General features: G+C 38.7%; 1 protein-coding gene across 2 annotated transcripts in view; it reads left to right on the top strand.

The window, feature by feature from the left end:
* The window catches only part of pappab (pregnancy-associated plasma protein A, pappalysin 1b), a 66,113-nt gene that overhangs the window by 18,257 nt on the left and 33,709 nt on the right, over positions 1–14,147 (top strand). For both annotated transcript variants that reach the window (XR_006924766.1, XM_046842407.1), the window contains exons 7-9: positions 1,161–1,662; positions 11,517–11,645; positions 12,588–12,679. Coding sequence is in view for 1 of the 2 variants with exons in the window: in XM_046842407.1 (XP_046698363.1) it covers positions 1,161–1,662; positions 11,517–11,645; positions 12,588–12,679 (723 nt within the window). In the remaining variant the exon portion in view is untranslated. The remainder of the gene's footprint in view (positions 1–1,160; positions 1,663–11,516; positions 11,646–12,587; positions 12,680–14,147) is intronic.

Genomic DNA, 14,147 nt, shown 5'->3' with positions numbered 1-14,147 from the left:
GTGAGAAACACAAAACTTAGGAATGTGAAGAATCCATGGTGTCTCTGACTCTTAACTCACTCAACAATCTGTGGGCCTACTGCCCTGCCTAAAAAAACACTTTGTCTGACACAATTTCAGCTCACAACAACAACCAAGTTACCCAGTTACATCTAATGGCAAAGCTGCCAAGGGTAACTCTACGCTCTAACCATTTACCATTAAGGCTAAAAACTTAACAGAGTAGTTGGGCATGCATTCTTTTTACCTGGTTGGTTCCTAAAAAATTTAAAACAGATATATTTGAAGCCTAAAGATAAAGTATTTTTCCAGTAAAATCCACTATGCAGTCAAAATATCAGAAAAAAACGTGACATTACAGCTGTTTACATATAGCAACCATATATTGCGCCAAACATCGGCAAATGTACAACTAATTTCCTAGAATGTCCTTCCATCTACAAAGAGTTATACCATGGCTTTTACCCCATCCTCTAATAATGAAGTGATTGTGAGCATTAGATCTTTCACTGTTATAGGTTCCATTGATCTTCTTTTCCTCTCATTCCTCTGTGGGGCCTCTCTGGTAAACTTTCCCTCTCTTTGCACCCTTCCCCTTTAGCCGCCTCATAATGGCCTCTTGACAGCTCCTGAAAGAATAACTGGGCTGAGGGCCAAAATTGCCCAAAAGACCTCCTGCTGTCTCACTAAAGGACATCATTTGTTTCCTCTCAGTTAGTTTGTTTTTCAGATTTCCTTCCTTGAAGCTTTTTTCACCACACACTATTCCAATCTGGGGTTATGGTGAACAGGAAAATGTTGAAAGATGCACTTGGATCACAAAGGAATTTCTGTCTAGTATTAAGAATTTTTGCTAGCATATAGTAAACACAGTTTTACTAAATGGGGGTAAGGACTTAATACAGAATCTTACATGCAGCTAATCAGAGCGATCAGGTGCTGATCCATAGTGAAGAACTTAACGCCACAGACTTCCTCATTCACAGACAGTTTCAGTGTCAGCGGCATGTATATACTATATTGTTTTTTATATATATATACAAAACAATATAGTATTGATTGTCTGGTTATCAAGTAAAGAAAGTGGACCAGTTTAAAGGTTTTGAAGATAAAGCTTTTAGTAACTTTGACACTACATGTCATCTGACCATGTTCTACAGGTCCACCAGACGTGGAGCAGGTGTGTGAACCCAGTGTGCGTACCTGGAGTCCCCATGCTGGACTGGACTCCAGAAGTGTGGGTTCAGCTTCGTGCCCTCCTCAAGGCTGCATGCTCCAACTGAACTTCACCTATCCACTCGTGCCAGATTCTCTTACTGTCTGGGTCACTTTCTTCTCAGCAGACGAGAGTGACCTGGCTGCCATCCACAACATCCTGCTACTGACAATGAGTGGCAGCAATGTGTCCTTGGGTCCACAGAGCATCTTTTGCGACATGCCGCTGACACTGAAGCTGTCTGTGAATGAGCAAGTATATGGTGTTCAGTTCTTCACTATGGATCAGCACCTGGAGATCGATGCCACAATGATGGCCTCCAAACCAGGACATGCACTCTGTCAGGCATGCCAACCCCTGCGTTATAGGCTGACTCGGAACCCACCTTTCAGTCACGCGCCTCAAGGAGTGGTGCTCATTGAGCCTTCAAGGAGATTTATAGACAGGTATGGATAAAGGATTTGGCAGTTTGGTGATTTACACTTTGATATAAGGATAAAAATGATTTATTTGCAGCCCATCAGCCTTGGTGGTGTTCATGCTATTCATTGCCACTACACGTGGTATGTTGTCCTAGGTCCTCTCTGTATGTGTGGGGTCTCCCAACTTGCCCTTTTGCACCTAGGATTGGGAGGGGGTTTAAGCCAGCTTAAAGAATTTCACAGCTACTCAAGTGTAACAACTATAGTCTATACTGAATGAGGAGGCAAGTTCAAAGCTTTTTTCTTCCGCAACTCCCCTTTTTTGCACTATAAAAAAATTACAGCCCATTAGAGCACCCATTCTTTTTTTCTGGCAGATGTGTCTCATATTAACAATACAGAAATGAAGAGTTTAGTCATTCAGGAGGCAGGCATTGTCTCCGTTGTCTTTTTGTGTGTGGTTGTGGGTCGAGTGTGTGTTTTTTTTTTTTCTTTTGACACAGTGAATAATGGGCCTTTCCCGGGGCCCTGGGCTACACCTCTGTTGGCGAGCTGCCAAAGCTGTACATTAACTTCACTAAAAATCTCCTTTGTTTCTGTAAACAGTAGTTGATGTGAACCTGGTGAACCTCTCTGTCCTCATGCATGCCACACTATGGAAGGTCACTTCCAGTTTTAGGGAAGTTTTTTTTTTTTTTACTTTAAGTGTAGACGGTATAAGAACTCTCGCATATTAGCTTAAATGAATTAAACAATTGACATATCCCTGTGTGATGCCGGATCAAATCATTTTGTTCAATGACCTTTTTAAATAGTTAGAAGTAAGTTTTATTTCCAGATGCTCTAGAGCACAGCTACACTAATTTGTGTTGCATTTCACAACGTGATGAGAACGTGTGCTACAGGTTCTTATAGTAGCGCAAAAAATGATCAAGCATGTTTAATCCCCCCTGCAGCTACTTTATCCAAAACAGTGTTCTTTAAGATTGGAGGATAACGTTAGTGTTTAGATGAAGACGCCTGTACAAACCCATTAAGCAAACGGTTAAAGGAGTTGGTACCTGTTTTTAGAACCTTTGAGATCAGCTTTTCTCGTGTTTGCTCTGATTTCGACCTGCAGATGCTGAGAGACAAAAACTGACTCTAGAAATGTCATCTTTAATACTGAGTCAGGCTCCTGTTTGGGAAAAAAAAGTTTTCCAGGGAAATGACGCAGACGTTAATCCTAAAACGAAGTGATCTCAGTCAGATCCAACTTAGGTAATACCCAGTTTCTTTCTGTTTCTTTTCATTGGCTGGGGTATTTCATTGCTCCAGAACGGGCATGTGGGCTTAGACTACGCCACTGATCTCTGTACGAACACCAGTCTTTACCAGTGAATGGTGAGGTCATTGAAACCACACAGAGCTTACAAGTGATGGATACACAGCATCTAACCCTCCATAATAAGACCCATAATTTGATATTGTGCAAATTGCTAATTTGCTATCATAGCAATATGGTGCTAACTCCACCTCCAAGGTCCCTGGTTTGATCCTCAGTTTTAGGTGAATTTCTGTGCTGAGTGTTGCATGTTCTTCATGCGTTTATCTGGGTTTCTTCAAGGTTCTCAATTTTCCTCTACTGTCTATAAACATGCAGGTGGGTGAATTGGTTACTCTAAATTGCCCACAGGTGTGATTCACTGTGTGAATGTGTGTGGGCATGGTGCCTTGTGATATACTGGCTTCCCATCTGAGGTGAATTATCTTGCTTTGCACCAAAAGTTTCCAGGGTTTTCTCAGGAGTGCAGTTTTGATTATCAACGGTTTCTTTAGATGAATGACTGCCATTTGGTTATTACTTAAAATACCATCACATTTATAAATGCTGTTAGATATTAGTGTCCCTTTCTTGGTATGTCAATAATAAGTGTATAGAACTTTAATAGTGTCCAGTTTTATTAGTCCTCATTTTATGTGGTTCTTTTAGGTCTGAATAAATGGTATTAGAACAAGCTGACATCCTATTTCACTGTTGTTAAAAACTATCGTCTGACCAGCCATTTTTGTTGCTGCTTTTGTCAAGTCATGCTCAAATTCTGTCTCACTCTCCCACTCTTTCTCTAGTAATCCGTCCAAGTCAGTGACTTGCTCCATGTCTCCTCTTTGCCCTCTTTCATCATTGAGCAACCATTTAACTACAGATCATTTTTATATCACATAAAGCATTCTTATTAGAGTGGGCAATAATTACACAGACATTTTATCCACCAGGTGCAGGTCTGTGATAGAATCAGTAAATGTGTAGAGTGAAGGCAGCCCTAATCCAACCTGCAACTGGCTAAACACCTTCTTGAGTGCTCTAATGTACTGGTAGTGGTGGGACAATACATTAGTGCAGATATTGTAAAATGAGAGATTAGGATACACTATATAATGTACAGTATATATCTCACTGTTACAGGGACATTTGAATAGAATAAGCATTTTAGCATGTCAGCTTTAAAGATCCAGTGCTAATTATTACTAATGTGGTGAAAATAATAATGGACAGTCCGAGTTCATCTCGAAGTCGATTTTCATTCAGTGAACCTTTTAAATCCTTATATCTACTTTATCTCATAAAGCTTAAAGCCTTGTGAGTCTTTGAGCAGATGCTAGCAGCTGTCCTTTATTCTCCAGCACATGTCACACATGGTAGTGAAGAGAGTAGGATTGGTTGACTCTCTAGCAGTGTGTAATGCCTGACTGAGCTGTTCCCAACACCCGAACATCGATAAATATTATGCAAATCCTTGTTTTGTTTTTTTATCCATAACTGCAGATTTCATACCTATTTCTGAACTACTTACTACCACGGCTTCAAGTTTTCTACAGTCTTGATACATATTATAGTATTCTGAAAATACATTAATAGTTTCCTGTGTCATAAGCAAATATTTCTTTCAATAGGAAATAAGAAAGAAGTAAAGAACATATTCCATCAAGAAGAAATATAATATTATGTTCATTTAAATTATTAAAGTAATTATGTTCTATTCAGTTAAACTCTTCCAGTGACATTAGCTACTAATTCATAAGAGTCCAAATAAATTCTGCTTTAATATACTCAAATAGTAGCAGAAACTCCAAATGTTTGTGAAAGAAACAACTAGGAAAACATAATAGATAAACAAAGTGCTACTTTAAGTGCTTTGTGATGAGGTTGATTACCGAAGATAGCCAGATGAACATAATTCCACCACCGCTTGAATTTAGGATGTAGGGATGGTAAGATTCTACGATTTGCATCAATGCATTGGCATAAAAGTTAAGTTTGTATTGAATACAAATTAGCATTTGTACCATGATGCATAATTTTTTATTTGCATTGGTAAAAAACTATTAATTAACATATAATTATTAGTATATGCACTATATTTTTATTATTTATAAAGTAACCAATCATTTGTGACCAATATTTGATGGTAGATTGATTTCTCTTTCCTAAACTGTTTCTCAAGCGTGTTCTCTCAGCACCGCTGCTGCTACGTGAATATGATGTAACACTATGGAGATTGAGGCGTGTCCTGAGAGACACAAAGAATATAGATTAACATGGAAGAGGTAGAGCTGCATCTTTCTGTGGACAGAACAGGAAAAGAACATCTGTTTCAGTTTCAGGAAGGGCAGTGCATTAGAAGTAAGAAGGCACTTTAGTAAATTTATGATTTTCTGTCTGTTTGAACCAAATAAATAAAAGCAAAGCATATATGTGTGTACTATATTCATTTGTTTTGCATCGTTTTTTATTGCACCGTATTGCATTGAATTGCATTGTGTTGAATAAAATGGAAATCGGAGCGCACTGCATCGTAACAGGGGTGAATTTTATCACCACACATTGGTAGCTGCATCATATGCCTCTTTATTGTATTGTATCATTTGCTATGTCTCGAGATCTGAGTCACATCAGCACAGTTACGGAGATGCACAGCCCTATTAGGTTGGCGATGTTCCTTTTTTGGTTTTGTAGGCATGCATCAATGAGTTCAATCTGATGCAACCACAACAGAAAGCCAGTGGAATGAGTGTAACATTTAGGGTGATATGGGAAAACTTGTGGGAGGTTGGAAACCAGTCAAGCAGCTCCATTCTGGATTGGTTTCAGGAGTTAAATGATGAGCACTCTCAGACTCTCAAGCTAGCTGCAATAGTCTTCAAATGACGAGACCAAAAACCTGAATGGCATATGTGTGAAGAAATGACCGGAGTTTTCTGAACTTGAAATCAATAAACCTAAATGACCAAATTTTGTGATGTGAGGCAACTTACAACTGGAGTTATCCAGGTACATTAACATGGAGGAGCATTTCCAGGGATGTACTGTAGCTCAGTCTTTCAGAGATTTAGTTCCATCTGATCTGCCAGGTCCCCTGGTGATCTAGTGGTTAGGATGCGGCGCTCTCACCGCTGCGGCCCGGGTTCGAGCCCTGGTCAAGGGAACCAACCCCAGCCACTCTTAGTGCCGGTCCCAAGCCCGGATAAATGAGGAGGGTTGCGATAGGAAGGGCATCCAACATAAAAACATGTGCCAAATCAAACATGATCCGCTGTGGCGACCCCTGATGAGAGAAGCCGAAGGAAAGTTAGTTCCATCCATAGTTCCATCTTCATGATGAGATGTATGTCAGATATTCTGAGATCAGTGTCTCACAAATAAAAAACATGGATGAGTTGTGGGTCATCAGCCTAGAAGTGGTCTGAATAACCATTTAAGAATATGATCTCATTGAAAGAGCAGATACAGTCTTGAAGAAGAACATTAGACGACCCAAAACGACACCTTGTGGGAAACCAATGTAAGTCTGCATTGAGAGATGTGGATCTCTTCCATATTACCTATTATAACCATAGCTCCAGATAAAGAAATTTTAGTCATCCTGCTTCATAAATTCCAGAATAGTTTCTTAATAGCTGGTGAAGGTTGTTGAAAGGTTTAGAAGGTTGAGCATGGATGACCATTTGTTGGGGCGCATGAAACTCCTCAATAAAGGCCACAAAAGGCAAGTTCATGGAGTAGAATTTTTGGAAGCCAAAAAGGGTAATATACTGGAGGTTATTTTGGGTAAGAAAGAGAAACAGTTAGTCTACACAGCAAAATTGAAAAAAGTAATGAGACAACAGATCGGTAGTTGCTGAAATCTGACATATCTAGAATGGGTTGGCTATATACGTAGTAGCGGCAACCTAAAATGCAAACACAGCATGTGTAACTGAAAAGCACTGTGCAAATGTGGCACCACAGAGAGACTTGTTTTTATTTGCCTGATATATTTCTTTGGGCATGAGATCAGATGATGCTCATGGATGTCCCAAACAGACTGTCATGATTATAATCAGACATGGAGCACATGTGAACATAAATATTGCTATGGCAATACAGTGAGAAGAACAGAAGTGCTTTTTTGACACATTGTAGTGTGAAGTACAAAGATTTCTTCAAGAGAAACAAAAAGTAAACAGTGTAGGCGTCTGTTTACAAAAATTCAGTCGCCGACATCATAAGGATGAAGCTCTTATCGGGATTCTGCTCTCACTCTTTTCCTGTCTTCTTTTCTCTCTGTTTGTGTCTCTTCTATTTATCTTTCTCTCTCTCTTTGCTTCTGCAGACTACACTTTGCTTCAAGTGGTGCAATAGATGCCAATACACCTGTACCGAACTCCTCTGCGCCACTCAGCGAGATAGAGAAAATGCCAGCAGGGATTCTTATCAATGTCTAACTAAACAGCTTTTCTATTCATTTTAACTAGGTGTGGATTAGGCTTTATTTATCATGAGAGATTTCACTGCTTGGCATCGCTCTCATCTGTTTTCAGACCTTGAAGGAGACCAGACAGAGGCAGGCTGACAGGCAGGCTGACGAGATACAGATGTGCATGAGCAGACAGAGATTTGTCAAACTGACGCCCTAGATTCTATATCTTTCTCCAAAAACAGTGTCATAGGGCCTTATCGTTTGATTTGCCATCATACTCAGTTTGTCTTATTTTGTGATTAATATAGCAGTGAGGGTGGTGGAACCAAGTGTATACTATGGATGTCAACACCTTAATACAGATTGCATTGTTGCAGTTGCACACGATCTGATCCCTTCCACATTATGAAATTACATTATTGATTTCATAGTCATTCCCAAAGTATTTGGCTGAAACAGCCACAATGTTGTAATGAGTAATAAATTGTACTGTACAAATAATATTTAAATCTTAAAAAAAAAAAAAAAAGATAGGCTTTGGCTGTATTTTGGAGAAAATGGAAGATGGGATGGAGGGCAAGAAAATGAGTGCCATTTTATAGTCTCAAGAATTCAAGGGCAAGTTCAGCCTCATCAGAGAGTTATAAAGCAATCAATCACATTTCACCATGCTGCGCTTTTTCCATGATATGTCTTTACAGCACAGTAAAATTCTTTTTTTGAATATCCCAGTGATGTTAGAAAGCTCTGTTCAGACATGAATCAGAATCCCTGGAGTACAGAGGGTTAAGGGCCTTGGTCAATGGCCTCAAGAGTGGCAGCTTGGTGAAGCCCAACCCTCCAATCAGAAACCCAGAGCTTTAAGCACCAAGCTACCACCCCCCTATTGCAGTGTATGAATCTGTGCAAAATATGCAGAGGAAGTCGGTAGTCTATGTTGATACCGAATTATGCGTGCGTGTTGTTTGTAAAAAGCATAATGACTGTAGACACCTCTCAGGGTAATCTGTGTCTACAGTGATGGAGGGTGAAACAGTGGATGGGTGTCATTCACAAGCATGATGGGCTGTGGGCAAAAAATTTCATGATTGCAAATGCTCATGTCACATATATATATAGCCTTGGATGGGCAGTATTTTGTATACATGTATTTCAAATACGTATTTCAAATATGGAATACAATTTTGTAATTTGTATTTGATAGAGTTGAGGAAAATGACTTCATATTTTGTATCAAAATACTTGTGTTTTGCATTTTTTTTGTTTTAAAATACTGTAAAATTCTTTGTAAGAAGTCTACATAATCGACATCATAAAAATGCGTTTTGGACTGGTGCCTACTTAGTACTTTGCCAGACTTCTTGAGATCAGAACAGAACATTGATCCATATGGAAGAAGGTGGTCAAGGTAAGAAACATGCAGGCTCTCAAATAGGTGTCCAATGATTAATAAATAAATATTCAATTGCCAAATATTGTACCCTAATTAAAGTAGCTGTTTAGTAGGATAAAGATGTTGCATTCCATTGCATAAATGACTACCTGACACCTAATGTATTATTATATTTATGATTAACAATCAAATGATTAATTAGTTAGAAACTAGTTTCTATGAATACGTGTGCCATAAGTTGTCTTCTAATGAATGACTTGTTTGTCATTAAGTCAATGTTGCAGATGCAAAGTAGGTCCTTCTTTACCAAACACCAAGTAACTAAATTAGGATACAATTATGAGTCATTCGCAAACTTTAAACTGTTGCTTACTTTCAAACTAATCTTCATCTGGGAGATCACAGGGATTATGTATGTGAATATTTGATTGATTGACTGTTAACTGGTTGTCAGATTTATCGTATGACTCGGCCAGCGAAAAGTTGTTGCTATCAAACATTGTTTATGTATTCAACTGAGTTGGTGTTATGGTAAAGCAACAGATCAAATAGGCGAATTGATGGAAGGTTTGTAACGAAATTTCATGCTCCCTTAAATGTTTTTTTTTTTTTTAGCATTTTTGAAATACAAAATACAGTAGTTTATTTTGATACATGGTGTGGCTGCTGTATTTTGTAATAATTTTTTTGATACACTTCAAGTTAAGGTATTTGGTATTTTATTTTAAAATACATGGTAATGTATCTTTGCCCAACCCTGTGTATTGCATCCTTTTTAGTTGAGCTTTTTGCAAAGGTTGGGGTTAAAAGGTGGGTCAGATTTGAATTTAAGTGAACTTGCAAGACAAATCCAAGTGGTGAAATTAACAAAGCAATACTGTTTTCTCCATAGGGAAACCATAGCTTTACTGCTTCAAATGTTATCAATGATCATCTGTAGCAGCTTCTTGGGTAAATTATCCTGCTACTTGAGAATCTTGGAAATTCACAAAATCTCCCGAATAACTGTTTTTGACCGAAACATGTAAAACAGCTTTAAAGCATCAGTGATCCACTACCATACTGTGTATCCTCTTCTTCTTTTTTCGGCTGCTCCCATTAGGGGTCACCACAGCGGATCATCCGTCTCCGTACCACCCTGTCCTTTACATCTGCCTCTTTCACACCAACTACCCGCATGTCTTCCCTCACCACATCCATGAACCTCCTCCTTGGCCGTCCTCTTTTCCTCCTTCCTGGTGGCTCCATCCTCAGCATTCTCCTACCAATATAACAATATGTCCCTCCTCTGAACATGTCCAAATTATCTCAATCTCGCCTCCCTCACCTTGTCACCAGAACATCCTACATGGGCTGTCCCTCTAATAAACTCATTTCTAACCACTACCATACTGTGTATAAATGTATCTTAGGACTAAGGTAAAGACTAAAGACTAAAGTACAGGACTACAATGACCAGACACTTAGGACAAAAAATGATGTTGCATGGTCCACTTCACATTCTGAGGCTTGAAAAACAGTGTGACAATCTTAAAAGCAAAAAACATAGAAAGCAGCTCCGGCGAATCACTATGTGCAGGATTTGCCAAATATGGTGGCATGATCTGCCTTTTATTTGCTCTATGTTGGAATGTTCGTATAAGACATTTTTTTCGTAGAAGACATTTTTTCAACTGCATACATTTTAACAAGATTTTAAACACATTACCCCCTGAAATAAGATATCAATGAGCAAATGCTTTTCTAATCATTATGGCTATTAAGAATGCCAATAGAGCACGTTTAGCTTTGCTTCTGCCTGACCACAACAAACATGTCTTATAAAAACATAACCTGACCACAGGATCTTCTAACTCCTGCCTCTGGGATTGGATAAGATTTCGACATAAGCACTTTCTTTGGTCCTCTTTGCTTTTCTCATGTAAGTGATGCTTACTGAACTGTGCTTTAATGTTTAGGAAGACTGGAGTATTTCAGCTGGGTTACTGCTTTAAACTGTAGCATCTAGCAGTGAACCTACCTAAAACAGCTGCCTCAGCTTTCCACACAATTGATGAGCTGAATTAAAGTTTGTGTTCTTGGAGTAGTTAACCTACACACCTGCATGCAGCTTCTCTGCTGTTTTGTTATGTGAGTGCGATGGGTCAAATGTCATGGGCTTCTGCTGATCCCATTGTAGTCACCCTGATTATGACAGGGCCTTTACCTTGCAGAAATACAGCTGAGTCTGTTTCTTTGTGGACGTGAGGGTTTGTATTACGGGCCAGTGTTGGATTTTCACCGTTCCAATGATATAGTATACTTTGTTCTAATGTAATCATATTTTCGATGCTTGACTTTTCGTAGATTTTTGTGTTTGCTCTCTTTTCATTTCCTTATGCTTTTTATCCCCTGCTTTTAGAGGTGACTCAAATCAGCATTTTTTTCTACACCTTTAAAGGGCAATAATGTAAGACTTTTCACTTTTGAACATACTATCTATTCTCTGAAATTGCAGTATGGGGTTTGCCCTGAAATATATGGGTGTGTACACTTTTAATAACACACACATTGATGGAAATATATCTGCTAAGGTCTCACATGTCCTTGGCCTCCGCTATCTTTTGTACTTAATCAACTTTTCTTATCTCTCCACTGGATCATTAGCAACTGTCTGATGATCTGATGCTAACAATGATATGTAGCTTGAACTGATTAAACAGGAATAAATAATAAGGACCCCAAAAAGCTGGATCTCCTCTAACACTGTGAATATAACTCTGTAGGGACATACAGTCTGGTGAGACGTATACATACCAGGTGCTGACTGTTTCCAAGAATGCGGAAAGTGAGCCATCTCCTGCTCTTGTACATAAGCTGGGTTCACCGTACTGTGGAGATGGACTCATTCAACAGTAAGTCACTTCAAGCTCACAAGCACTTTTAAGAAAAGTGAGACCATTTGTAGGTTTGGATTCTTTCCAAATTCTTGCATTAATTGAAATTAATTAAAATGTGCATATTGTCTAGCAGGGTTAGAAAATTAACATATGCGTTCTAATTTTATATTCTGCTGCAGTAGTTACGACAGTTATGGTAAGGGTAGGATAATGCGATCATGATAGCATGGAGAGTGACAAAGCTTTGAAAATCTTTTTGCTGTCTAAGTAGAAATAGGCATAATCATAGCAACAGCGGTCAGATAGACAGAAGCTATTATCCAGTTTAAGGTTTAAACACTACTATTTAATGACAGTCATTATTGTACACTGAACATTACACTGAACAGTGATTAAACTATAATAAATGGACATTTGGTGCCACCCAGATGTGGATGCGTTTCCTTTTGATTCCGTTCCTCTCATGGTTTCTTCCTCATCCCATTTCAGAAAGTTGACACTGGCTTGTTCATTAGGCATGACCTTATAAGACACAAACCTATAGGCAGTAAACTTATATATTCCAACATCAAAACCTCTTTGTGTCTGTAAAGCTGCTTTGAAATAATGTCTATACGGTTAAAAGCGCTATACAACAAAAGCTGAATAGAATTGAATTAAATATTTGCAAAGATGTACTTATTAAAGACATAATTGGGGGATATCGTAAATGCTTAAGCCTAGGAAATACTGCAGCTCTCAGAAAGTGAGATAAGTGGTGTTTAGGCAAATATTATTAAGAATATAGAAATGTCTGTTGAGATTATACAATATTTACTGTGGAACCACAAATATATTGATTTAATCAGATAAAAGCAGATAAAATAAATGATTTTATTGACTTTGTGTGTGTGTGTGTGTGTGTGTGTGTGTGTGTGTGTGTGTGTGTGTGTGTGTGTGTGTGTGTGTGTGTTTCAGTTTTCTAGGGGAGCAGTGTGATGACATGAACTTTGCCAATGGAGATGGCTGTTCCAATCAGTGCAAAAAGGAACCTTTTTTCAACTGTGTTGGTATGTATGCCTGAAAGTGTATGCTTATCAGGAAAGCAAGACATAATATTTGATCTAAAGCAGCATTTTATAGATGGTGCATCAACAAACAGCTGGTATCAATATTTTGTGTGAACAAGGGCCGCATTTAATGCAATTTAATTCTAAAGTCCACACACGGCAGATAATGTGATCCTGCCTGGTTAGATTTAAAGACTCATGTTTTGCAGTTTTGGTAATACATTTATTAATGAATATACAATCTGTTTTTATGGTTTCTATATGAATTTATCTTTTAGTTTGTTCCATGAATGCACCAACAAGTCAGCTTGCTTTTTCTAATGCATGGTTAATCAGACTGGGCTACCTGATTGTCATGCTAATACGGCAGCTTCTTTGCAGAATGTAGGTAATTAAGCCTTCTAACTGAGATGATGTGAACTCTCAAAGACCCACAAACACTTCTCCAACCAAAGGAAAACTATTTCCATACAAAAACCTCAGATAATCCCACACCATTGTGCATTATGCAATGGAATTAATAGAAATGCTAGAAAAGACTATTGTGTTGCTTTTCCTGTTTGAAGTGTCGCATTTTCCTGACAAAACTTGTGAATGAAAGTGAGTCATAGCAGAGTGTAGAGAAGGAAAAGTGTCACAAGAATCCTGCAAGCCTTTGAAGTGTTCCTCTGAATGTATATTGATCTGAAGGGATGACCTGAGACATTTGTCAAAGTGTGCCCTCTGGAGTTGCTCTGATGTTCAGTACAGCTTAATTAGCAACTCTCCTCTGAGAAAAAACCATTAAGCCACTTGTTTTGAAGGAGTTCGTTGAGTTCATGCTTTACAGATCCACTCTTTTCTATAGAAAATCCGGTGTCAGCATTATGTTGGCGTTCTTTTCCCCCTATACTAGTTACCAAAGCGTTAGACTTTGTTTTTCTTGCATAACATCTCTATAAGGCTATGACAAATTGGAGCCACTGAAAATTTGACTTTCAACAGTCTCAGTGAACCCTGTTATTTCCAGTGGTGGATGAAGTACACAAACCATGTAGTTGAGTTAAAGTAGAGATACACTAGGTAAAATATTACTCTAGTAAACGAAGAAAAATGTTCCCTTTAAACTTTCGCTTGAGTAAAAGTACAAAAGTATTTGCCTGTATTATGTATTATGGCAATAGGGTTCCCTGGTGGTCTAGTGGTTAGAATGCGGCGCTCTCACCGCTGTGGCCCGGGTTCGATTCCCTTGTCAGGGAACCACCCCAGCCATTAGGGTTGCATAAACCTTAGTGCCAGTCCCAAGCCCAGATAAATGGGGAGGGTTGCGTTAGGAAGGGCATCCAGCGTAAAAACATGTGCCAAATCAAACATGAGGATGGTCCGCTGTGGCGACCCCTAACGGGAGAAGCCGAAAGAAAGTTTATGTATTATGGCTATAATCTCCTATTATCATTTATGTCACAAAACTCTTGCTTAATCAACTCAT

This window comes from Silurus meridionalis, chromosome 27 (assembly GCF_014805685.1).
Source record: "Silurus meridionalis isolate SWU-2019-XX chromosome 27, ASM1480568v1, whole genome shotgun sequence".
Lineage (NCBI taxonomy): Eukaryota > Metazoa > Chordata > Actinopteri > Siluriformes > Siluridae > Silurus > Silurus meridionalis.
This window is presented reverse-complemented; position numbering and strand designations above follow the sequence as displayed.